Raw genomic sequence first — 27,569 nt, forward strand, 5'->3', positions numbered from 1 at the left:
GTTTTTGCACAGCTGAAGCACTGAGTTGTGGGTAGCTGTTCTGCAAGTTTTAGTGTCAGAAATTGAACCCTGAGGCCACCAGCAGGGGGAGTGTAGAGCTGCTCATCACTTCCTCCTGTCACTACACAAGAGCTGAAGTTTGTGTCGGTCGTCTCTCATACAAATACACAACTTCTCATATGCGAGTCCACTCATGTTCATGTTCACCTCCTCACTGCTCGATGACGTTTACAACGACATATACATTCTGTGACATATCACTGGTTTGTTTTAATAATTCACTCATTACACACTGAGCTGAAGTTTGTGTCCGTCTTCCTTCAGACAAATGTCCCACTTTTATACCAATGTATTTTGCTGCTTGTCAGATAAAGAATTTTTATAAATAATTTTTATATATCTGATACGTTTGATGAGGACATATCTTTTTAACTCTTAGAAAAAGTACAACAACCAATTCCATCTACAACACGAAAGCAGTATTTAATACGACAAAACATTGACAGCTCAGAGGAAACTAACGTCCACAACACAACTGCATAATAAAAATGATTTGTTCATCGAAGTGTTGGTCTACAGCACAAACACATCATCCATACACTCTCCAACACACAACCCATCATAATATATCTGCTGCAGATTTATTAATGATGTGTATAACTGAAGGAAAAGTTTTTCATACAGTAGAAAGAGGCTGAGGAAAAAAGATGGCAGCAGACTGATGAACCACCTGTCTGTTTGTTCCTCCCCTCCACCTGTGCACCAGAGCACCACCCAGGAGGGCCGGGTAATTAAGACTATAAAAGTGACCGCACATTCACGTTCTGATTCTGAGTGCTACAGACACCAGTGTTCACACCTGGCCAGGTGAGGAGGTGGAGCAGAGCAAAGCACAAGGAAGCCTGTGGCATCAGTTTGATTGTGTCAAATACCTTATCATTGGAATCAATTAAATAATCAAACAAATACACAGTTGAACATTACTGACAAACTTTTAGTGGTGGATAGATATCACCAACAGAGGGCAGCAATGGTGACATGAAGACACAAGTTCAAAGACTGATTATCATGCAACAGTATTTATGGTGTGACATCACACTGATGTCACTCAGATCACTTTCGGCGACGTAGCGAGATGCGCTGCAGCCTCCGGGCTTTTCCTCTGGCATCAATGGGCCTCATCTCCGAGACCTTTGACCTGAGCAGCTGGTAGGAGCTGGCACAGTAGCTGGGTCTCTTGCAGTAGTGGATCAGAGGGCAGTCATGAGGGTCTGCAGAGAAATAAAGTCAAACTTTAGCCTTTAAGTTGTGTGTCTTTGTGTCCTTGTCAAGTATGAGTGTCACTGTGACAACCTCTTGAAACTTGTGTCTCATTTGCACTTCAATCCTCCTGTGTGGTCACAGAGTCAATAATCTTTAAAAGGAGCCTCACAAACAGATCAGGTCCTCTCAGTTCAGTTATGGTCTTACTATATATCATTCAGAGAAAACTTCAGACCTGGAGTCAAGAGTAAGGAGATAAAGAGATAAATAGAAACATCAGCTGATTTGAACCAGGCCTCACAACAAAGATCCCAGAGACTGAGGATGAAGAAAAGTTGATGATGAGTTCAGATTTTCACCAGTCCACAGTCAGACAAAGATGGAGATGGTTCAGGTCTAGAAGAAGACTAAGTCCAGCTGAGAGACTCCAACAGCTCAACACAGATGATCAGAGTCACAAGCTCTTTGAAGGTTTAAAGGAATCATTGGAGCTGGTTCATATCTCTGTTCAGGAGTCGAGCACAGACATCACGGACCATGGTCCATGTTGACCGTTATTGTCTCTAGTGGTTGTGTGTGTCCGTGTGCGTGCAGTTATGTTTGGGGGGTGGGAGGGCACATTATAAATGTTTGCACCAGGATCAATCACAATCATGTTATTCTAGAGTGTCTGATGGTCTGATGAGACTGAGGTTTAACTGATGAAGAACATGCTGATGCAGCAGGACAATGACCCTGAACATCAAAATAAATCCACCTGGATGATGACAGCATAAATTATCATGCTCTCCTTGTGTGAAATAACCCCCAAAATTTACCAGTGCACGTTTTGCTTAATAATGGAGAAAGGGGTTATCACAAGAAGTAGGACAACTATTGACGTAACAGAGAACGATCCTGAATCAAGGCTAGACAGCCAAAGCAGCTCTCTACATGGCAAGGATGGTGAAGCAGCCTACGCAATTAACATTCAAGAATTAAGGAGAGACAATAGAGTACAGCTTCCTGACATTAAACAAGAACTGAAGAGAGCAAACGTCAGGCTAGACAAGGCAGAAAGGAGAATTAACGAAACAGAGAAGATACTTCAAGTAACATCAACGCTAATCAAGCGGCTAATACAACGCCAAGCAAACCTGGAAGCCAGGCTGATAGATCAGGAGGGTCAAGCACGGAGGTATAACTTAAGGATCAATGGAAAGAAGGCACTGACATGGTTGGTTTCCTTGATAACATTTTGAGAAGTGTGCACAACCTTCCCCCTGACAAGGAGCTAGAAACTGAGCAGGCACACCGAGCATTGGCACAAAAGCCTAACACCTCAGAGGCAAAACTCTGTTCCATCGTTGTCAAGTTTGGAGTTACCACACGAAAGAGGAGATCCTTTGGAGGGTATGGCAGAAAAAAGAGGTACTGTGTAATAATGTCCGCTTCTACGTTGACCATGGCTTTCCCCATGAAGTGCTTAAGAAATGTGGTGAATATGCGGAAGCCAAGAAAGTGTTGAAGGAAAAAAAAAAGGTTCAAGACGCCGTACCCTGCAGAGGTGCAGATTTTCTATGACGACGGCACCCGGCTTTTCTCGGATGCTGCAGAGGCTACAAGGGACATGGCTTCACGAGGGTTTCCAGTTAATGTGGTGAGATCCTCTGCTGATATTGATCCTGGACTTTTGACTAGGGGATTGCTTGGGACTTCCACATACTGGTATGTAGAAACCCTACACTTCTATTTTCTAGCTAATTAATAGATCTCCTCAAGTTGTTTTATGTTATTTTTTTTGTCCATTATCATTGACTCTGTTAAAATGAACATTCTTCCATGGTTTCTCTACTTATTTAAGGCTTTTTCTGTGGAAGTTTCCATAAAACAATTTTCCGAATTGAATAAAATACTCTCCAGATTCATTTGGCAGAGGAGAAAACCCAGAGTTAAATTCAAAACACTACAACTCACAAAGGAGGAGTGAGGGATGGCACTACCCAACATCAAGGATTTTTTACACAGGCCAGACTAAATCCTTAATTAGCATATGTACCCCAACATTTCATGTCAGATGGAAAGATATCGAACTCTCTATCATCAGTGATCCACCAATCCAGGCAGTATAAGCCAGTGAAAATTTTGAAAATTTTGATTTATAGATAATGTGCAAAATCCATCGATAAAAACTCAGTTAAAAATCTGGAGTATGATAAGAGAAGAATATAAACTAGATGATGAACCACAAATAATTCAATGATGAATATGATTTTTACAGATATCTCCAGATAAACAACCATTTTGAACACAATGTTGCAATAAAACTGATGAATGATCATCATTATTTATTGGATGAATGATCCAATAGTGAAAATATTTATTGGTGTCTACCAGAAAGACTCAGACCAGGGTGTTATCGCCAGTCTTTATAAAGGCCTCATGACAAGAAACCACCCTATAAAATATATTAAAGAAAAATGGGAAAGAGAGGGCAACCTTTCAGTATCATATTGGCCGTGTGATAATTCTGGTGGAAAGGTGCAAACTCTCATGTGTGGCAGGAGTTTGGATGAAAATGTATTATTCATTTCTTTATTACACCAAAACAGAAAACACATTTTAACGGAGGGGATGCTAAGTGTTGGAGACAGTGTGGGTTTTAGGAAGCAAACCACTTACGTGTATTTTGGGACTGTCCAGTTATTAGAGCCTTCTGGACTGAGTTTCATAAAGTACTAAATAGTATTTTTGAACCCCCAACAATACAGGAGTGGATAGATACAGTAAATGACATTTATGTTACAGAAAAAGATGACCTTCTCTCTCCAGACACGCTCGTCACTGTTCTTGTTCTGTTCTTAAGTTCTTAAATCCTGAAAAACTGTGGACAGAATAAGAAAGTAAAGGGTTTTTTTCTTTCTCTCATGTATTTTTTGTATATTAAGTGCTGCCCCAGAATAAATAATTATAAAAAAGAATAAATCAACCTTCTGAAGAGGTCCAGTCAGAGCCCAGACCTGGATCCAGTAGAAATCTATAAGATGACTGGTCCAGACCTGGAGCAGGTCTGATCAGCAGCTGCTGAAGATCTGGTTTCAGGTTCAGGTTCACGTTCACTTTCTGTTTCCACTGAGAAGGCTTAATGACTGGAGATTATAACTGTTTGTGTGATATTAACCTCCACTTCGTAACATGAAAATACTCAACATAAAGTACAGCGTTAATGACACGGCATCGTCGTTCATACCCTTTTGACTCTGACGCTGCTGCTTCTCTGCATTAGTCTCAACTTTCTTCTTGTCTGGGTCTTTTGGATCTGATCCCAGGTGGGATCCTGCAGCCCCCCTTCGATTATTGTCTCCTTCCTCCTCTTTAGGCTGCTGCTCCTCCTGCTGTGTCCTGGTTCCCACTTCCCCTTGTCCCTTCACATCTGTTTTCATCACTTCCTGTCCTCCTCTGTCATCAGTTCTTTTCTCCTCTTTTGTCTCCTTCTGGTCTTGAACTCCCTCCTCTGAATCCTTCTTGACCTTTTGCTCCAGATCTACCAACACACACAGACACACACACACACACACAGACACACACACACACACACACACAGAGAAAGAAAGAGAGGAGAGAAAATTAATGTTGTTTGTTTGTGTGTTCCTTCATTTACCTTGTCTGAGGAAACTCATCACATTCATTTACATGGTTATCAGTTATATCTTGAATATTGATTATCAGTGCTTGAAATGTTTTTCATTTCAAATGCTGCCTTTCACAACAATTACAGAGTGAGCCAGATGAAGAAGCCAAAATAATAAACTGTGTTAAAATGGAGCAGAAGAAAGCAGCAGAGAGGAAGCTGCACGGCTCCATGTCCAAAGAGGTGTCCTTTCAGCAGCCTGGAGTTCAGCTGAGCACCGCAAAAGATGGAGGAAACTGATACTGTAATCACTACAGAGAAGCGGTTTCCACACAAAAAGCTACCGTGAGTTTAATTAGTTTTTGCGGTGAGTGTTGCAACAGCTCTCAGTCTGTGAGGTGACTGGTACACCATGAACACATGTTCTGATGGTCACTGTGTGACATGTGACCAGGATGTCACCAGACCCACAAAACCCAGCTGTGTCCCTTTGTTCCCTCTCAGGCTCTCAGCACCACGTTAGCACTGCTGCTACCTAGAGCCTCTTCTCTGCAGGCCTGCTCACAGCAGTCTGCTGCACTGCACTCTTCTTCACCTGCAGTGATACGAGTTACTGCTGAAGGTCAGTCAACAGTGAACATGTTTAACATCAGCGGCTTTGAAACAAAGTCTGATTTTTTACAAGCAACAGGAGCTAAGATGCAGAGTTAGCACTGAGAAGCTAACACTGGGAGAACTACAAAGGAGCGACCAGAGACCTCCTCAGAGACAAAGCAGCACAATGGAATGAACTTCAGTTTTTCTTTGAGTCCGCCATCTTGTTGGTCGTCTCCTCTGTTTAGACCATGTGGTGTCAGTGGCCATTTAATCAAACATTTAGTCTTTGTCTGTTTCCCCACAGATACACAGAAACGCACAGACACACACACACACACATCTGAATATAGTTCCACTTGCTGGATTAGATGTTGTGTGTAATTGTCTTTGAGTATACCTGCTGTTGTGTTTAATGTTGCACAAGGATGAATTTCTCAACCTCTACTCTGCAGATTGTAGATAGTATATAGTATATATATAGTATATAGATAGTATATTGTTGATAGTATATTTTGAGACTGTTTCACTATTGGCTATCATTTTCCTGATTAGGATGGTGCCCCAAGGATAAGTTTTATTTTAAATAAAACTTAATATTCAATAATAAGATTCTTAATATTAATATTTTGTTTCTGATAGCTAATAATTGATGACCTACCAATGCCCAACCAATGTGCAATGTGCAATATTGATTTCAGCAAATTTTAGGCAAAAAAGGGTGTAATCTAACCTTCAGTCTGCTGGAGTAGAACATGTACAGCTGCACTTACAATCAAGTGCACTGTAGTGACAATTAGTTCATTTATCAAATGTATTTAAGAGACATCCATCCAGTTATTGATGTCTAACTTGAAACCCTTAGTGCTACATTATGAACTTACTCTTGATGTTCATCATTCCAGTTGAACCTATTCTAAAGGAATTGTACGAACTTCCATTCAGCATTCAAATACCACATATTCAATGTTACGTAGTCAAAAGCTGTCACATTTGGCTATTAATTCAAGTGCTCCTCCTCCTTTTAACTAAGACACAGGGTTGTATTTGAAACACAGAGAACTAATACCTAGCTGTTAGTGCCATGCATTACAGCCTGAGTCAACTTTAAGAGATAATCCTCTCACTGTCACTGCCCTGCATCTCAGTCACTGCTTTTTGTTTGGGTGAGCAGACTTGTGTAAACCTACACTTGTCTGTACTGGCCCAATTCTGTTACATCCACTAGATGGTGCTAGAGCTACTCCTCTTCCATAGGAAGCTACTGCCCATTAGTTAGGCTAGTGTACTGCCCAATCTGCCAATGCAACACCACAGCAAATTACATTGCCTTTTTGTTCTACAACTAATTTAACCTCACCCTCCACTCCAGACACAACAATGAAGAACCCCTGTGTAGAGCAGTTAATTTCTTCCCTAGCACAGATCCTAGAGCCCAGCTACCTGGAATTTAGATTAAATTGTGCAGTAGAGAAATAGACTTGCTACTTAGTGACAAGTGTGGTGCTCAGACTGCATCCAAAGGCCCATTGTTAAGGTGCTGTTCCAAAACGTCCACAGGCAAAACAATCTTGTCTTTCAGAGCAAAGCAGCCCCAGATGAGGAAGTAAAATACCTCAAAGTTCAAATTGCTTCTCTCCTTCATGAAGTTCAGGCAGCCAATAAAAAATGTACTATTTAGAAGACCTGCACTCAGCAGAGTTACATCTCTGCTCACATGAGGAGGAAATGTTAAGGCTTAGGTCGGAATGTCATGCTTGAGTCACACTCCTCCCTTATTGAAACATTGACTCCCCCTCCACTAAGAAGATAGGACCAACTCCCAACTGACCCTAAGTCCTTGGGAATGAAGTCAGCTCTTCAACCTCCACTGAGGGACAGACGTAACAGTCACCTGACTACCGATGTTTCTGTGACAGACACTGAACAGGCAGGTAGTTTATTCTCTGGAGGATCTTTATGTCCCTCTTTGCCATGATACATGACACGTTCACCTGTGTCATCCCTTCAAAGGGGGGACTAGAAACTCCCAGGACTGTTCAGCCCCTCTCTGCACTCCCATGAGAGTGATGACAGCTGCTCAGCTCCTGCCTCTCATCCAGCTAGCTTAGCCTCACCTTCATAAGAAGGGACTTTACAGTGTCTCTGCCTTTAAGTGCTTGGGTTTATAGCTAAGGACATTGAAAATTTTGACCCAGACAACTGTGATCAGCATATTAATGATGACTTTAGGGAACTAGAACACAACCTAATTGACTTGCCCCATGCAACCCTAAGGGAGATGTTAAACTTGCATGGAAGACCAGCTCAGAAGCTGTCCAAAAGTTCATACAGTCACTACCTCCCATTGCAGAAATGAAAACAAAGAGCTGGAGCTCTTTGACGGATCAAGCGCTGACAGAAGAATTCTCTTTCGCATCTGTGGTTGCAGCGTCCAAAATTAAACATGCTCACCATGAGCATCCCAAAGACTACCACAAATGTTTAATGCATGCAAACTTTTATGGCAGGCCTAGAGGAAAACTCCATCTTCAAGACCTTGTTCTTGCAGAACTTTTATCCATGTGATAAAAAACATGAACATGAACATGGACATGGACATGGACATGGACATGGACATGGACATGGACAGGAACAGATTTTGACCAACTGAACCAATGAACCAAAAGAAAGACACTGTCCTTGTCCTACTGGATCTGTCCTGTGCATCCTAAGCAGAGATGTAAAGAGTCGAGTGCAGACTGAGTGAGGGATGAGTGTTTACCTTTCGCTGCCTGGGCCTTCCACAGCTCCCTGTTGTGATTAATCTCTTGGTTCCATGTGCCCTTGAAGCTCTTGAAGTCGACTGTGGTCAGAGAACAGCTTCCCTCTGAGCCTGTGCTCTTCATGCTGGAGATCTTCCCATCACTGCCACTAACACTGTTGACACTGTGGACATGTAGATGTGTTTGAACAACACACACACACACACACACACACACACACACACACACACACACACACACAAAGTCATAAACATGCACATGTACACCTGCTGTTAAAAAGGTGGAACTGTGTGGATTCAAACATTTGATGGTATTTATGTTACACTGGTCTTTTCATTGATCATTATCATAAAAGAATATGACTGAATCTTCAGTGAAAGTACACAGACCACATGGAGACGAGACCACATAAACAAAAACGACAGAATGAAGACAATATGCTGCTTTGATATTCCCTCAGCTGCTTCTTGCTGAGAGTCAGATATTATTGAGACCAAACCAGAGTGTAAAGGAGAGTGAACATTGGACTAACAATCATCAGGTGGATGAATGATAATGAATATGGAATAGAGATAACTATTATTTTCAGTTTGTTCAGCTGTCATCTTTTTAGTATATTTAAGGTGTTCATTTAATAACGTTACATTGGCTAAAATGATTTCTTCAGGTGGTGTTTATACATAAACAAATATTTATAAACAAATATTTATTCATTCAGTCTGAGAAGACTTTCAATCTGCCAAGGTAAGGCAAATCACCTGTGAGGGTAGACCACAGGTGTGCAGAGCTTTTCATAATGGAACCTTCTCACACAGGACAGTGACACCGTTGTTAAGGTTTCGAGTGACAGGTCATAGTGATATGACATGTCAGTGTTTTGACCAATAACATTGTTCCATAATGTACCTGAGAGGCTGTGACTGAGGGAAACATCATGAAATATCTAAGATATCAGTTGTGTCTGCTTGCGTATTCTCAGCTCATCCTCAGTGCTGTCTCACAACATGAGGGACATGAGGGTCTTGTGCGTTGTCACCTAGAGTGCCTTAAGCCGACCAATCCAGAGTTAGCTGCCTCCTCAACAAGCGGTGTCACGATCTTCTCAATCATCTCGGTCAACACAGTGAAGGTTGGCTCCACGATGAAGTCAATGAATCCTGCAGGAAACAGACTCTTCAGTGTTCAGGCTGCACTGAGAACAAACTGAGGCACTGTCAGTGACTCTTACTGCACCAACAGGCAGCAAAAGAATTGTCTATACTGTATGTATTTCACTGCGTTTTAGTTGTTTTAATAATTATTATACTTATCATTCATTATTGGTCGGTTGAATTATTAATACACATTCCTATATCTCTAATTTACCCTGTTTTATTGTTTTTGATCATAAAAAAAATAACTTTCTCTTTCTACTCTGGTCCTGTAGGTCCTCTCCCTCTATCTCTTCCCCCTCTTCCTTTTCCTCTTCCTCTTCCTCTTCCTAACCGTGTGTGTGTGTGTTCAGGTGTAAATTTCCCCACTGTGGGACTAATAAAGGCTCTGGGAACCTCTACTGTACAAAGGCTGATCATCAAGAGAAACCAAACATGTGAAACTACCTGAATACCAAGTACATATGTGGATTTGTGGTGTTAAATAAACTAAACTAAGTGAATCCCACATTGATCAGGATCAGTTGTAAACGTGGACGTTACCGATCTGGGACTGGGCCACCATGGTGGATTTGCGGTCACAGAGAGGGGAGAAAGGTAGACCCAGTTCTGCTTCTTTATCACCCTGAAACAAATTCAGTATCAAAAAGTTCTGTTAACACAACTTCACTTACACACAATGTCTTGATTCATTGTTCTCTAATATCAAAATATAAGGAAATGACTGCGACCTGTGCTGAGTTTATAACCAACAGAATGGACATGATGACTGACCCAGTACAACCAGCAGAGACTGGAAGTCAGACCAGCGTTGATCAACAGTGTTGACAGTGTTGACTGACATTATTGACAGACTGTTGACAGACTGTTGACAGTGTTGACATTAGACATCAGGAACCAAACTTTAGACAGACAGAAACGTATAATGTATACAGCTAGCTCGGGTGTGTGTACGCTCACAGACAGGTTTACTGTGACACTCAGTACAGTTTACAGTTTTGACTGACAGTGTTGACAGTGTTGAGTGACTCAGCTGGAGGTCCAGCCCTCTCTCCCTTGTAGATAGTCTGTTTGTTTGTGTATAAGACATTACCACAGAGTACACCTGTCAAACATCAGAGGGCATGTACACACACAGCTCCTGCAGGTGAGTCTGCCAGTGTCAGACTTTCACAACAGAGTCTGAGGTAGAAAACAGAATGCACAACTCTGAGTTCACAGATACAAACTTCAATTCACAAGTTCACAAAACTAAGGTCACAGATACAAACCCCTGCTTTCAAGCACACCTTTAATGACACATAATTCCATAGGTGAGTACCTGTCTGAAGAACTCCTCCAGCAGGGATGTGGTCCAGTGGTGATGAAGGTCCCAGCGTTTGGCAGGGTGGCTGATGTCAGCAGTGTGCAGCAGCAGGGATAAGGCCTTCGGTTTGTCAATCCTGCAAATACCGACCGGTCAGTCACTGCCAGGCTGTGGTCAATCACACAATGTGTTTGTTCTTGTCTGTGTTTAACTTTTGAAGGTCATGTGATGTTCTGCAGTCTTAGGGTTTAATTCATGATTTGATAGTGTCAGCATCCCCACTGAGGCTCTGAGATTTTACAAAGTCAGCAAAACTGACCCTGATTCAGAGGTGAAATCCACTACTCACATCTCAGGCTGTTGCAAGAGGCTTTTCATGGCTTTGATCTGCTGGAAGTGGCAGGACATGTCGGTGGCCAACACCATCTCCACGACCAGAGTCCGCAGTTCTCTGACAGAGTGACAAGAATGAAACACTGAACAATTGTTAGGTGGAGGCCATGAACAGTCATGTTCCCTTCAGAACAAAGTGAAATAACTGCATCGTCTGTGATTCCTTCACTTTTCCTCTGCCACCAAAATCAGGACAAAATTCAAGTTGTCCAGTCGTTTGGAGTCACGTGATGCAGGCAGTGGAGATGGCAGCTTACCGTGCGTTCACACCAAACGCGATGGACGCGATGAACGCCACAAGTTTCCATTCAAAGTCAATGTAAATGGCGCGATGACACGCGATGCTGCGTCGGGCGACGCGATGGACGCGATCCATCGCGTCATCGCGTGTATCGCTTGAAGTTGAAAAATTTGAACTTTTCAAGCGACATCGCGTGACGCTGTGCCGCGACATCCAATCAGCGTTGATGTCCAACCCACGCCACCGACGTAGTTACGTCAGACGCACATTTGAAAAGGGAGGACAAGGGATTTTATGATGATGAAAACAAAACATAAAATATGAAAAACGTGGAGACTTTTAGGTCTAATTAACCAATGTAAAAAATACACTATGCACTACACTATTTGTTTCTGTCCGAGTGGATAACATCATAATAAAAATAATTATCTCTGTTTGCAGGCCTTATTTGAAGAGTCTGAAGCCAGCAGTGCTAGCAGTGCTCTGAGGCTGTCCTTGGGCATAGCAGTGGTGACACGGCGGCGTTTGGGTTTCCGATCCAAATACAACAGATAAAGCGCAGCTACGGTTGTTAACTCAGCCATGTTAGACGAGCGGGAGGTGAAGAAAATAGCGGGAGGTGGATTGCGTCATCGCGCGATGAAGCGATTAAGCGATGATCACAAATGTGACACAAATGTGTCGAGCGACGCGATACTCGCGATACGGGCGATGGCATCGCGTCCATCGCGTTTGGTGTGAACGCACCGTTAGTCGGAGGCTCCGCACCAAGGGTTACACAGTGCTTTATTTTGACGTCTGAGTGACATATTTCACGTTGGAGTATTTTGTAACTATATTCATATAGTCACGATGCCTTGCCAGCAGCAAAAATCCGCGCCACGACGAGAAAAGACTAGCAAACCTGGCGAAGCTAGCAAGGATAGCGCAGCTAAAGCTAGCACCGTGGCTAAGGACAACCCGCCGTCGACCTGACGGTCAGCCCCCCAGACCGGTCCTTGCTCGATTCCTGAGATTCCAGGACAGGGAACGAATCTCCGAAGCTGCGCGGAAGATGGGAAAGGTGCACTGGGACGAGCACCGCATCATGGTCTTTCCTGACTACTCCAAACTTGTCGCCGAGAAACGGGCTGCTTTTAACCAGAGCAAACGCCTGCTACATGAGCGTCGGATCAAGTTCTCCGTGATGTATCCAGCTGTGCTCACCCTGAGGACGGCGGAAGGTAAACGCGAGTTTACAGACCCCAAAAAAGCACTGGAATTCATTCGCTCTCTGCCCCCGTGAGAGCATATTGACTTTCTGCCCTTAAGTTACCTAGAACCATCCAGTTGAACTGTACACGTCTCTCATTTACACTGTTAAACACACTTGAATATGGAGGATACTTAAGTTACTCAAATTTAACTTACTTATTTCGTTTATTATCTTGGATGGAGGCATTATTGCGTTTATTATTCCCATCATTCTAGGTTGCGATCTGATTCTGTTGTTACTGGTCTATCTTTCACCTGTTTTCTGGGAGGAGAGATACATTTTATTTTTTTTGTTTTGTTTTTTCTTCTGCTCCTTCCCATCATTTCCATTAGCATTATAGAGCAACCTAGAGCTGATAAGGGCCTATTAATAATTAATAGGGAGACATACATACCTCAGATAGACTATGTTACGTAGGTTTCGCTGGATGGGTGGAGAGATACTTAAAACTAACTCGTTCCAAGTATTTTGGTTATATTTGACTGTTTATTGCTTATGACCCTTACACTGTTTTTTGTACTGATGTAGCCCATACCAATTAGTTACATAATTATAGCTGCTTGACTGCCCTCTTCGTGAGCTGTTAGACTGTTCAGAGTCACGGACCAAGTTTTTTGTGTGTTAGGTTTGGTGCTTTTTGTGCACCTACAGGTTACGACAGTTCATGGTCACCATATATTTGTGTGTATGCATACATACTTTTTTTCCCCCTCACATTGCTTTGCTTTTTGTTTTTTCTTTTTTCTTTTTCCCCAATTTTACATGGTGCTTATTGCTCAGCGATGGTGGTTCTAACGATAGGTCGTGTCCCCCACATACATCAATCACTAGACCTACTCAATGATGCAGGCTGATAAAGGAAGGACCTTGAAACTAATGACATGGAATGCGCGAGGTCTTAATCACCCTATCAAAAGGAAAAAAGACATTTATCAAGTCGAAAAGATGTGATATAGTGTTTCTGCAGGAGACTCACTTACTGACTCAGGATTCTAGAAAGCTTTGCAGAGATTGGGTTGGTCATGTCTCCGCCTCGTGCTGGAAAAGCCATAGCAGGGGGGTAGCTATTCTAGTCCACAAACAAATACAATTTAAATGTATCAGGGAAAGTTTTGATGAGGCTGGACAGGTTCTGTTGGTTCTCTCTGAGATTCAGGGCCATAAAGTAATATTAGCTAATGTTTACGCTCCTAATATTGATGATCCCACATTCTTTGGGCAACTAGAGTGCAAATTCAATGATATGGGAGACTACCCAATTTTGATGGGGGGTGACTTTAATCAGGTTATGGATAACATAACCTGATAACCCCATCACAGCGTCAATGCAAATCAGTCTCCATTATGCTCAAAATGTGCAAAGCTTCTGGTTTAGTTGATGTTTGGCGGCTATTAAACCCAACTACGAGAGATTATACTTTCTACTCCCCGCGCCACAATACATTTTCTAGGATTGATTATTTTTTCGTTTCTGGATTTGGTATCTCCTCCATAGTATCTTGCTCTATTGGTAGCATTTTACTCTCTGATCATGCTCCTGTGTTTCTTTGTGTGGCCCCCTTTTGCAGTACCCCTAAGTCCCCCAAGTGGAGGCTCAATTCCAGCCTTTTGCTTGATCTAAGTTTCAAAGAATCATTAAGGGCTCAAATTAATCTTTTTATAGAAACTAATTTGGCCTCAGCACCATCTGCTGGTGTGGCATGGGAAGCGTTTAAGGCTTTTATCAGAGGTCATGTAATACAACACGCCTCTTTCAAAAAGAAATCTAACATAACAAAACAACTTGATTTGGAGAAGAGGATTTATGCTGCTGAGGCTATATTTAAGCAAAATATGACCCCCTCAAATCTGACCAATTTGACCAGACTAAAATATGAACTTAACTCCATTCTGACTCAGAAGGCTGAGTTTTCCCTTTTCAGAGCTAGGCAAAAATATTTTGAAGAAGGTGACAAAGCAGGAAGATTGCTCGCTAGATACATTAAACAGAGAGAGGCTCGGAGCACAATAGCAACAATTAGGACAGAAGGTGGTGCTCTTACGCGTGACCCCACAGAGATAAATAAGACATTTAGAGAGTTTTATGCAACACTTTACTCGTCAGAAGCGCAAGTTGACCAGCAGGAGACGCACGCATTCCTGACCTCCCTTGCTCTCCCCACCTTATCAGTGGACCAGGTAGATCTTCTTGATGCGCCAATCACAAGGGAGGAGATTGTGGATGTTATTAGAGGCCTTCCATCTAGTAAGGCGCCAGGCCCAGATGGCTTCACAGCAGAATTTTTTAAGGTGTATGCTGAGGAGCTCTCCCCTTTACTTCTGCAGATGTATAGTGAGGCTCTGGACACGGGCAGCTTGCCCCCCACACTGTCTGAGGCATTAATTTCTCTTATTTTAAAGAAGGATAAGGATCCGTTAGACTGTAAAAATTATAGGACAATCAGTTTGATTGGTTGTGACAGTAAAATTCTTGCCAAGATCCTAGCTCTAAGGTTAGATAAGGTGATAACCAACCTGATACAGCCCGACCAAGTTGGCTTTACAGCTGATAATATTAGACGTTTGATTGACATCATGTGGACCTCTCAAAACGTGGCCTCTCCTGCTGCGGCCCTCTCATTGGATGTTGAAAAGGCATTTGACAGGGTGGAGTGGCAATACTTGTTCTCCACCCTTGAGGCCTTTGGTTTTGGCAGGATATTTATTAGCTGGGTCAAACTCTTATACACCAACCCTAAAGCTTCAGTGACAACAAATAGCATAATCTCATAGTCATTTGAACTCCAAAGAGGCAATAGGCAGGGCTGCCCTCTGAGCCCTTTACTTTTTGCACTGGCGCTGGAGCCTCTAGCAGCGGCTATTCGCAGGGCTATTACTTTCCAGGTATCCAAGTAGGCAGTAGTAGTCATAAATTGATGCTTTACGCGGATGATGCCTTGGTCCTGATAACAGAGCCAGAACTCTCTCTCCTTGCTCTGTTTAAAACCATTAAATTGTTTTCCAAATTATCTGGATATAAACTGAACTGGGCCAAATCAGAAGCACTTCCTCTGACACCCTACTGTCCCAAGACCTTATTCCAACCTGGTGATTTCACTTGGCCCCAGTCAGGTATTAAATATTTAGGCATCCTTTTCCCCCCATCGTTGAATGATTTGGTCCAGGTTAATTTTGAGCCCCTTCTGAACAAATTTAAGATCGATATAGAATGGTGGTCTCCACTATTACTTTCCCTCTGGGGCAAGGTCAATGTAATAAAAATGAATTGCACCCCCAAATTTAATTACCTACTACAGGCACTGCCAATGAAGATTCCACCAAAATATTTTAAGTAGTTTGATAGGCTATGCAACAAATTCTTATGGAACAATAAGCGACCCAGAGTAAACTTGAAGAAATTACAGAGGCCAGTGGATCAAGGTTGACTGGGGGTCCCAAATTTGCTTTTTTATCATTACACTTGGTGCACTGGGCGCTACCTCCTGAGAGAGCACCCCCATGGTTTGGTCTAGAAAGTCCTTTGTGTAACCCACTGTCCCCTATGCATTACATCACCACTAAGCTTTCATTAGAGGCACAGACCCATCCTATTATTTCACACTTACAATGGGTGTGGAAAAGAATGGCCTTCATATTCAATTTTAATGTGAACCTCCACACTGCAGCCTCCATATGGAACAATCCTAAATTCTGCATAGGGAAATCACCTTTTCTCTGGAACTCATGGGTCGACAGGGGAATCCTGGTCCTCGGAGACCTGTATGTTGGGGATACATTCAAGTCTTTTTCTGACACAATTCCACCTACCCCAGAATCAGTTTTGGAAGTACTTACAACTCAGACACCTGTTACTCCACACATTTGGGTCTCTTTCAACACCTCCCCCCACTGCAAGCTTCCTCACACAAATAATGAAAATTTTTGGTAGAGGTCATGAAGCTTCAGCGTACTACTCAATGGTTTTAAAATGCTCAGACAAAGGTGCATCTTGCCTTAGACTGGTTTGGGAGGGAGATCTGAAGGCTACATTCACAGACAGGGAGTGGATTAGGATCTTACAAAACATGAAAAAGATGTCCAGAGAACTCAGAACTAGGCTTGTTCAATTCAAGATCCTGAACAGAGTATACTGGACCCCCTCTAAGCTATATAGAGTCAAGTTAAAACAAGACCCAGACTGCTGGAGATGCCAGAACGGGGAGGGCACCTTGATTCATATGCTGTGGAGCTGTCAAAAAATACAAGACTTCTGGCTTGAGATTCACAGTAATGTTACGAAGATTATAGGACGTGATATGCCCTTTTCCCAGAGACTGTATATTCTGGGGGACCCGTCCCTACTTGATGACCTCCCATCCCATGTTGCAGAGTGGGTTCAGGTAGCACTGATGCTGGGGCGCAAACTTATTATTTCAGAATGGAAGGCATCTTCACCCCCCCCTGTCAACCTCTGGCACACTCACTTAGCCAGATTAGCTGCACTGGAGGGTTTATCATACAGACTAATAAACAGAGTGGAAAGCTTTAATTTGAAATGGGAACGATACTTGTCCAACATGAAAGAGCCTGATTAGGAGATATGATCACCAATCTGAACATGACATCTAGCATCGCTGAGCATGTAACACATTATGATCTGTTATTATTTTTTGTCTTTATCCCCATTTTTTTCTTTTTCTTTTTCCCTCATTGTCTTTTTGCTGTGCTGTCCTGTTTTATTTTTTGTTAGATCAAAAATCCCAATAAAATATTAATCATAAAAAAAAAAGTTGTCCAGTCGTTTGATTTATGACCAAATGACCGCTGAAAATCATGATGTGGATTTAACATAATTATTCTGCCCCTAATTCCCAGATAATCCAAATATGTTCAAAGAGGTGTGTGTAGTTCTGAGACTTCTGTTCATGGCAACCATATGATCACCCACATGTCACTCAAAGAGGCCACTCAATTCTCCATAACTTTAGTCCTTCATAAAATGTAAACAGGTGACTTATATAAAATTCAGCCCATACAGTTGTCATGAAGGAGGAAATTGTCTCTAGAGACCAGAACAGTTTTTGTACCAGGCTGTAAACATGTTTATTTCTGCTGTAAAGTTGGACATTTGAACATGGGAGTCTATGGGGACTGACTCACTGTCTCTACTGTCATTAGAGGAACTGCAGCTTTTAGCTCATCAGATGGTGAATATATAAAACATTACTTGCTGAAACATCAGTATATTGACATTTTCACTGTGAGCATGTCAGCATTTAGCTCAAACAGTGATGTACAGCTGAGAGTTAGGGTTAAAATCACCCGTTTGGTGTCTTCTTGTTTTATAGGCAGTGACAAAGGTAAAATATGAAGATGTTTCCTCTCACCTCCAGTCATCTTTGGAAAGATTACAGAGGATGTTCATTTCATTATCGTCCTGCAGGAGGCGATACACAGCGCTGACGTGGTGGTTCTCCTGAACAGCTCGGTCATTGTACAACATGGCTGTGTCCGACCTGCAAATCCCACACAGCTACACTCAGCATAAGGCACATCCTTAGAAAAAATGATAATAATAATTATGTGTGAAAAATCCTCAGTGATGCAAACAATGTATTATAAAGATATCAAACACATTCAGTTTCAGCATTTTTACAAACTTGTAATGATCAGATTTGAAGTATTTTCCCTCCATACGTGTTTTAACTTTCTAACGGTGGCGGTTCATTCTGTGCTGCTCCTCCTCAATGATTTAAATTCACCTGGTCTGGATATGGAAGTTATTGGTGGTTCCTGTATGTTCATAGTCATGGACTGCAGCTGCAAAGATTATGGCAAAGATCTCCAACTCTGTTAGCCAGTGCTAGGGGGTGGGGTGGGGTGGGGGGTAGAGAGAGAGAGGGGAGGGGGGGGAGGGGGAGAGAGAAATGGGTTACCAGGATTTACCCAAGATGAAGTTTCCAGGTTTAAATCCAGGATCTTGTCTTTGCTGAACTCTGGTCTGTTCTTGTCATAAATCAACAGACTGAAATGAAAGTTCTCTCTCTCCACTGATGTAGTGCTGCAGAGGGACTCACTGAAGACAAACTGATTATCAAATCTGTGCAGCACAGAGATGGGTCAAGCTTCAAAAACACTGGATCCTATATTTCATTTCATTTACATTTACAGTGGTGAGAGACAGTGAGTGAACCCTCTGACCTGTAGTTATGTATCTTAAAATATGATCCGATCTTCATCAAAGTCACAACATTGAACAAACACAATCTGTAACTAATAAAACTAAAATGGTAACGATTGTATTGGTTTTGTTCATATTGATGAACCATTCAAACAGTCACAGAGTAGGTTGGAGAAAGTATCTGAACTAATGACTTCAACACAGCTGTGTGGAGTCAGGAGTTATCACATCTGGACCAATCAATGAAACGAGTTAAGGTTTGAGTTTGAGACACTTTGACTCAGACATTTGGAGTTTGTTATGACTCCAAAGACACAACACAAATCTTCAATGAGGTAAAGAAGAAACCTGGAGTTACAGCAAAAGACCAAAGGAATCACTGGAACTGACCAACATCTCTGTTCATCAGTCTACTCTACACAAAACACTGAACAGGCTGGGTGACCATGACAGGACCCCACCGAGGAAGCTGCTGCTCTCCAAAAAAACATGTCTGTACCTGAAGTTTGTCAAAGAGTTGCTGGAAAATGTTTTGTCTACTGATGAAGCTTAAGTTCAGGAAGAACATGCAGCGCTACATATGGTGTAAAAAGAGCACCACATACCACAACAAGAAAGCATCATCCCAACGATGAAGTATGGTGGAGGATTTGGGGCTTTTCTGCCTCAGGGCCTGGACAGCTCGTTGTCATCGAGGGCATCGTGAATTCAAGTTTATGAAGGAATCTTACAGAATAATGGCAGGGTGTGTGTCCTCCAGCAAACACAGTTTCTGCTGAACGGTCTGTAGAGAGGTGTTGTGTTGCTAACCTGGCTCCAGCTGTATCTGCTGAAGTCAGAACAGCCTCTACGTTTGTACACTGTGATTTATTTGCTGTAATCCAGGCTCATATGAGGTGAAAACCTCCCCTGAGGAAAGTTTTGTCAGCGCTGATGTTGGATGAGAAGGAAGCTCAGAGTGAACACCTGGTTTAAAACTGATTTTCTATGACATGATTCATTTGACCGTGATGAAGGATGTGTCTCATGTCTTTGTCTCTGTGTGACTATGAAGACTCCCGGACACTGAGACCTGTAGTACTCACTGAGACCACAGCTTGTTTCACTTCTGTTTCCAATGTGACTTTAGCAGCTCCAGACTCACCACCATGCCGGTCTTGAGCAGCAGGTAGTGGATAGTCTGTGTGACATCAGCGGCGTGCATCAGGTTGTGGTACGGGTTCTTGTATTTACTGTAGCCCTCCTCCAACGAGTCCACGAATGATATGAGAGCAGAAATAGGGACCTGAGGTAACACAACAGAGTAGCATGATGTAATTTGTATAGTGTCAAGTGACACTGACAGACTCACAATACACAGTTAAACTGATCCAACTCAATGCAGGTGAACCAGACAGAGCTTTTTATTACCCACAATGCAACTTTACCACTGACAGTTTGGTTGGTGATTTGGGTGTGTGTAGTTATTTCCTGCTTTATTTTGAAATTACATATCTGACGTGTCTGTTGTTTTACTTCCTGCTCGTTAGTGAATTAGCGTGTGTCTGAGGTCTTCTTTAGTTTCTGTTGGACTGCAGCCTCATGCTAAAATCAAACCTCTCATCAGCCAAACGTGTTCAACTGGAGAAACTGAATCATCACACTGACTGAGGTTTTCAGCTTCCTCCTTTTCTCTGATGTTGCCACACCTGAGACAGATCTCTCTCTCTCCTCCCCCCACCCACTCTATCTCTTCTCAAACCCAACTGGTTGAGGCAGCCCACCCCCCCACCCCCCCATACCTTGAAGCGATTGATCAAGTCGTATCTGGTGAGGAGTTCGTAGAAGACAAACTTCAGGGCATGGTCTCCACTGGCATCGTTGAGGGCAAACACATCAAAGGACCACATATCTACATGCTACAACACACACACACAAACACACACACATTCATGTCATCTGTCTGTGACTCTGTTAGGAGTGTACACACAAAAACACAAACACATGAATACCTTGAGCACAGTGATGACATTTGGGGGATAACTGAAACCAGCCATGTTGGAGGTTCGTCTGTACATCCTGTCACAACACATATAACACACACAGACACACACAACAACAACACAATGTCAAACCAAGCCAACACACACTGAATGCTTCACTGGCTGGTATGTAAGAACATATTATTATTATATCTACACTGAGCAGAGACATTTATAAAATAATACAAAAAGACTTTGCTCTTAGGACCAAGAGAGCTCAACCCACTGCGACTTAAAAAACATGAAACAAGTTCTGAAAACATCTTTAGTTTGACAACAAGCTGCAAATACTCACAACACAACACTTTCCAGGGGACATAAAAAAGAGATAGACCTGCTATAAGAGATCATGTTATAATACATGTTATAATACATGTGTTGTAATACATTTCATAATACATGTTATTATACATATAATAATGCATTTGTTATAATACATGTGTTATATGTGTTAAAATACATGTTATAATACATGTAATAATACATGTGCTGTAATACATGTAATACATGATATAACACATGTTATAATACATGAGTTATATGTGTTATTTGCAGCATGTTTGTATATTTGGTTGTGTTGTATTATTTGCAGCTCATGTGTTGTCACAATGATGATGTGGTTTTCTGAACTTGTTTGTCTGTTGCCTGTTTGTTTGTGTTTTCTGTGTTGCAGTGAGTTGAGCCCTCAGGGCCACCATACCTTTCCTATGGGATAAAATTAGCTTCATGTTTTTTCTCCTTTGAACTAAAACTGTTGAAAATCACTGTTTTGTTTTCATCTGGAAGTGAAAATATTGTTGTACTAATGTTTGATTTAACTGAATAAAAACACAGCAGGTCAATGTGAAAACTTCTATGATAAAATAATAATAAACATTCATTATCAGACCGTAGCCTCCAGATATCAGCAGGTCTGCTACACCAACCATACATCCCAACTTTTACTTCAGTAAACCACAGAACCAAACCTCTCCACAAAGATGCTGGCCTGCACTGCATGGACAATGCTGCGGAAGCGTGGCTTGTCTTCGCTGCGGCGCAGCATCAGGCCCCTCTGTCGGGTAAAGGTGGAAGCCAGCCAGTCCCGAACCTCTGAGGGCACAGAGTCCGACTGGATGTCCCTCAGCTCGTCCTCTGGATCCACCAGCCGCCTGCAGCAGAGATTCACAGAAACCCAAAGGTCATACCGGGTCCAATATCTGCTTCACAGATGATCACAGATATGATGATTATTCATCACTTTGTTGATCGATGATCTCACTTCATCAGGAGAGAAGAAGATTTCTGTCTCAGTCTGTGAAACCTTTAATTACAACAAACAGGAAGCTGATCACAGGCTGTGGTGGTTTCTAAAACAGACCAGAGATTTAATACATCTACAATCAAACATTATCACGTCTGAATGTTTGATTTTCTGATAACTGACCACACACCACACACTAATCCAAGGAGGGCTCCATGGGTGAAGGCCGAGGAGGAGACCACTACTGAGGGGCAAACACTAAAAGGCAAAACTGATGTCTGCAAAGACTTTTCTAGATAAGCCACAGGGTTTCTGGGACACTGTGGACGGATGAACCCACAGTGGAGCTCTGAGGGTCATCAGTGGTTTTCAGGAGACCACATGAGTCCCAGAAAGAAAAGAACTGTACCTACATGAAAACCTGGTGAGGGTCTGTCAGGCTGTGGAGCTGCTTCAAGGTTACCAAGACATTTTAGAGCCAGATGTGTCAGAGTCAGAAAAGGTCTCGACGACTCAAAGCTCACATCCAGCAGCACAAAGTCTGGATGAAAAGGAAAAGACTATTTTAAACATGTTGAGCTCTGACCTGAACCCACTGAAAATCTTCGGAGAAAATCTGCTGTTGAAAAACTGACTCCCGCAAACTAGAAATGTTAGAGAAGCTGTTAACAGCTACAGGACACATTCAGAGGCCATCAGTGTTTCCAAAGGTTCTGCAAACAAAGATCAGTGAAGGCTCCAAGAACTGTGTCAGGCATATGTTGTGTTTGTATTATTACAAACAAGTTTAGTTATTTTTCCCTTTCTCCAGTAACCTTGGACATTTACTCCATGTCACTGAGTTCAGAGATCAATCATGGAACTGAAAGGTTTGGATCAGAAGTTTTGGTACCTCAGGATCAATCATTGAATGTCTTACACTGTGATCTTACCACATTTACTCGTGAAGAATCCAGCACTGCCCAGGTCTATGTAATAACCCATTACAACAGGACCAAGCAGTGTTCAAGAGCAACACTTTAAAATACTGCAGTCTATTGGTTTGATGAAAACTGAACTGAGCTCCTTGCCTGGTTTCCTCAATATACAGATTTTCAAGGACTGAGGCGGCGTACTCCAGGTTTTTCTTCAGGTCCACCACAGAGGCCTCCCCCCTCTCCAGCTGCTTTACAAGACATCGCAACCTGCAACAGAGTCACCACAGCAACGTCAGCATCTCCACTTCATTTAAACACTGAGCTGGTCAACAGCTGTTCCTCACAATGACATAATGACTTCAATCAAAACGAGTCTGATGTCTGATGTCATTACACATACTACTGACTCCTCTAATGTATCATCCATTTTATTAATACAGATCATTATTTCATAATACACTTAGATTGACAGCATCACAGTGGCACTGTCACTAATCCCTTTGAGACTCCACCCACATGAAACCAGGACGTGTGGAGAAAAAATCAGTGACACTGTGGACGAAGTGAAGCAGTGTTAACGAAGAAGTGAAACAAGTGTCTCACATCGGTTTCACCACAGAGCTGTAACACATAGAGCTGCAACATACAGAGCCGTAACATATGGAGCTGCAACATACAGAACTGCAACATACAGAGCTGTAACTTACAGAGCTGTAACATAAAGAGCTGTAACATGTAGAGCTTTAATATATGGAGCTGTAGCATACAGAGCTGAACATATAGAGCTACAACACATAGAACTGTAACATGAAAAATAAGTTTTACAGAAGATTTTATAGATGAGGTGATCTTGACATTCTGAACCATCCCAGTGGCCTCGGTCTACAGGTGGAGAAGTTCACCTCTTTGATCCAGACTGAAATGTCTCAACATCTATTGGTTGGATTGTCATTAACTGTGGTTCTGACACTGATAAACGACAGAGGAAGAATTCAGATGTCTAAGTGACACAGTGAGATTGAACTGGAGCCTTCATCAGTTTTAATTAGTCCAACACTTACAGTTATTGACAATTAAACACATGTAAAACAACTGGCAGTCCTTAGCTGTACTTCAAGTTTGTGCGAATTAGTCAATGTTAGCATGGAAACGCGAAGTCAGATGGTGACCTTCTAACCATCCACGTCAGAATGATGTTAGCATGTAGTCAGTTCATTGTGTGTGTGTGTGTGTGTGTGAGACCTGATGGCAGTCTTCTCCACAGCGTCAGGTGCATCAGGGATCGGCAGCTCATCGGCCAGGATTTCCTCAGGGCTGCGTGGACCAACCACACCTCCTCTGTGGTCAGTGACACCGACGCCAGCTGTGACAGCTGGGCACAGTGCATTCTGGGACCGTGAGCCTGAACAATGTCCATACAAACAGAGCTTTGCATCTCATATGTCTTCACCCACACCACTACATCACACCTCATGATAACAACACCGAAGTTGAAAATGATGGTGAACTCACGTGTGAAGAGAGCCAGTGGACAACGGTTTCCTGCCCCTGCCTCATTGGCAACTGTAAAGAGAGGAAGTGAACTTGTGTCATTTCATGATGTTAGTAATTAAAGTCGGACGTTCAAAGGTTGATGTTTGTAAAACAGTTCTCATGTCCCACTCTCTCCGATTGCACCTGTTGACATGGGACAGATGTTCCCAGGATACATCTGTCCATCCAGGTGAGGGTGTGCAGGACTTTGTGACTGGACTCACAAATTAAAGCTGCTTCTTAAACTTCTTAAACAGTTAGGTTTCATCCAGTTCACTTACACAGAGGAACCACAGAGTAACCACAGACGAGGAACCACAGAGGAACCACAGAGGGGGAACCACAGCTACACACTGAACAGTGGAGGAACTTAAGTCATGGTCCACATCAGTGTGTTCTGTAACAGGATGAATATAGACGTCTCTCGCTCTCTCTCTCTCTCTCTGTGTGTGTGTGTGTGTGTGTGTGAGTGTTTGTGTAAGAGAGGCCACCTCATCAGTGATAATGGCTCCCTGAGCTCGTCACCATAGCAACTGACAACACACACTCACGTTTATTTGCACCATTGAAAATCATGTCACTGTCATTTCCCGTCTCTCCTGGTTCCCATAGAGACCGGCAGGTGTAAACATAGACACACTTAGACACACACTACTGTAAAGCTACATGACTCCTATTCTACTAATGTGAATACAGACACAGACCTGATTCACTGTCATAACTTCTGTATTTATGTTACATATACATTATATTTATATTGTAACAGCTGCATTGAACTAGTCAGGTGTACAGATGTATGACTGTATACAGGCACTGTTTAAAGCTTTTATATTTATTTATTTTAGTCTATTTATTTAATAGGGGTATTAAGTATAGTGTAATTTTATATGTTATTATGATCTATATTATTATATGTTACATATGTTATGTGTGCGTGTGTGTGTCTCATACATTTTTATACAAACTGATGGTTTCACCCACAGAAGTTTTGATCCAGACCAGAAAAATGACGCTTGTAGTTGGTGTTTGTATTTATACTATATTATATTTGTGTTCTCCAACATGATCATTACCAGGTGCAGAACACAACATGTCCAACTTTGACAATCAGACCAACAGCAGGACAGTTACTGTTTGTTGTGAACTGTGTGACCAGTTCAGGGTCTAATCCTTCCGAGGCCTCATCCGCAGACTGACTTCATCACAGCAGCTTGACTATACTGTCTCATTTCAGAGGCTCCTTCACATGTGTCCATCTCTTCCTGACAGACAAAGGATCCAACAGTTGTATCCAAAATATCCCAGTTTTATTGCACGCTGGTAATGAAAATAATATGTCAGCAAGAACCACAGATCAAGTCTGAGGATGACACTGTTAAATGTTAGAATTGTGATTGATACTAACGAAAAACCAATGAGATACCAGTGAGAAACTAATGAGAAACCAGTGAAGAAACCATGGATGAACAGCAAAGTCAAACAGCTGCTCAGGAGACAGTTTTTTGAATGAGGAGGCACCTCAGCACAGCATCAGCAGAGTCAATCTAAAGATTGGTACCAGGTCTAACCCAGTCCAATAACACACAGCAGACACTAACCAACAACACTGACAACTGAGCAGAGGAACTTCAACACAATAACCAATGTCCAGTCAAATTAAATGCTGCGAAACACTCAGACCTGCTACATCAACACCTGGACAGCAGCTGAACCTGATGGTGTACAGGGGTGTGTTCTCCGAGCCTGTGCTGATCAGCTAGCAGAGGTTTTTAAACTCTATCCTCATGCAAATCAAATCCACCATCTTCCCTGTCCCCCTATGGTAACCAGTCCCAGTGACTGTCAGCCAGGACACTGTCCCAGCTGATCTAGACCAACACCAGGTAGTCCAGCAGGCACACAAACAAGATGCTCTGTGTTGTCTGCTTGGGATTTAATATCACCCTGAGCCCCCTGCCCACTCTTCACATGACAATCAACCCATCAACACAAATGAACGCTGCTGTCACTGAGTGTTAAAGCAGTAAGGTTTCCCTCCTTTTCTTCCCTTGACACTACAGTATGTGGACAGGTTGATGTGTCCTGTAAGACATGAAACTTGGACTGGACCCCACTTTGTAGACTGATTCACATTCAACTAGATCTCCCACCATGTGACATCATGTTATAGATCCGGTTGAGGACACTTCCAACTGAGAGAAGCAGAAATAAAACTGATGTTACAGACGTCAGTACAGAACACAGCAAATTTAATACATGTTCTCAATCAGTTCTTCTTATGTAGTAAAGATGGAGGAGATTGGACCGGGGACAAGTCAAATATCATAAACCTTCAGTAAAGAATACCATCTGTTCTGCTCACACACACACACACACACACACACACACACACAGTGACAAAGAGTCTCTTACCGATGGTGAAGCTGACGCCATCGATGCTGAAAGTGGCGCTTCGACACTTTTTAAATCCCTGTTTCTTGGATGTAGGTTGTGTCATTGTGGCAGTTGGTCTCCTCTCCTCTTCTCCTCTCCTCTTCTCTCCTCTCTTCTCCTCTTCTCCTCTCCTCTCCTCTCCTCTCCTCTTCTCTCTTCTCTTCTCTTCTCCTCTTCTCCTCTCCTCTTCTCTCCTCCCTCTCCTCTCTGTCAGTGGATCAGTGTGCAGAGGGAGAGCACTGTTTCCCTGGAGAGGAGTAAAGCAGGAGGCTGCTCCCCCTGAGAGCCTGTTACCCTGGCAGTGTTTGTATTCCTGCTGAAAGGTGGAGGTGCTGCGAGCTTTCAGCAGTGGTGTTGAGGAGGGATGCTGCTGCCTGAAACACCCCCCTCCTCATCCTCATCCTTCAAGGCCACTGTGATCCTACACGAGCACTCACAGCAGCAGCTCTCACTCTGTCTCTCTGATTTCTGGCCATCCTCACATCCCAGATGGTGAACGAGTTAAAACCCTGAATTAATGAGTGCAATCATAATAAATGCAGATGCCTCCTTCAAGAGACATATCAAACATTTAGACTGTATATGTATTTAAGACTGTAATCACTTTTAAGTCAGTATGCTGCAAAATCTATTTGTCTTTTTAGTGCATTTTATATTTGTATTTGGGTATTTTGTAATTGTAGT

General features: G+C 42.5%; 1 protein-coding gene across 1 annotated transcript; it reads right to left on the reverse strand.

Moving 5' to 3' along the window:
• Nucleotides 1-256: 256 nt before the first annotated feature.
• On the reverse strand, nucleotides 257-27,061 carry pde1ca (phosphodiesterase 1C, calmodulin-dependent a). The gene is made up of 17 exons (XM_071485779.1): nucleotides 26,865-27,061; nucleotides 24,432-24,482; nucleotides 24,162-24,321; nucleotides 23,073-23,186; nucleotides 21,728-21,910; nucleotides 20,730-20,796; nucleotides 20,520-20,636; nucleotides 19,883-20,023; nucleotides 18,320-18,420; nucleotides 17,945-18,073; nucleotides 11,039-11,140; nucleotides 10,705-10,825; nucleotides 9,927-10,008; nucleotides 9,269-9,389; nucleotides 8,232-8,395; nucleotides 4,493-4,786; nucleotides 257-1,271 (listed from the first exon to the last, which is right to left on the reverse strand). Exons 1-17 carry the CDS (start codon nucleotides 26,947-26,949, stop codon nucleotides 1,114-1,116), a joined length of 2,190 nt encoding a protein of 729 aa, XP_071341880.1. The 5' UTR covers nucleotides 26,950-27,061; the 3' UTR covers nucleotides 257-1,113.
• Nucleotides 27,062-27,569: the final 508 nt, after the last annotated feature.

The sequence above is a fragment of the Trachinotus anak genome, unplaced genomic scaffold, assembly GCF_046630095.1.
Source record: "Trachinotus anak isolate AG129_WGS33_773 ecotype Australia unplaced genomic scaffold, CSIRO_AGI_Tana_v1 ptg000009l, whole genome shotgun sequence".
NCBI classification, from domain to species: Eukaryota; Metazoa; Chordata; class Actinopteri; order Carangiformes; family Carangidae; genus Trachinotus; species Trachinotus anak.

What these genes read in the sequence shown, in the direction of transcription:
- pde1ca (XM_071485779.1), bottom strand. Translation starts at nt 26,949, where the DNA reads ATGACACAACCTACATCCAAGAAACAGGGATTTAAAAAGTGTCGAAGC. An exon ending in ACTTGATCAATCGCTTCAAG is followed by an intron (nt 20,024 to 20,519) that starts GTATGGGGGGGT and finishes GTGTTACCTCAG; the next exon opens with GTCCCTATTTCTGCTCTCAT. An exon ending in GAAGGCCCAGGCAGCGAAAG is followed by an intron (nt 4,787 to 8,231) that starts GTAAACACTCAT and finishes GTGTGTTGGTAG; the next exon opens with ATCTGGAGCAAAAGGTCAAG.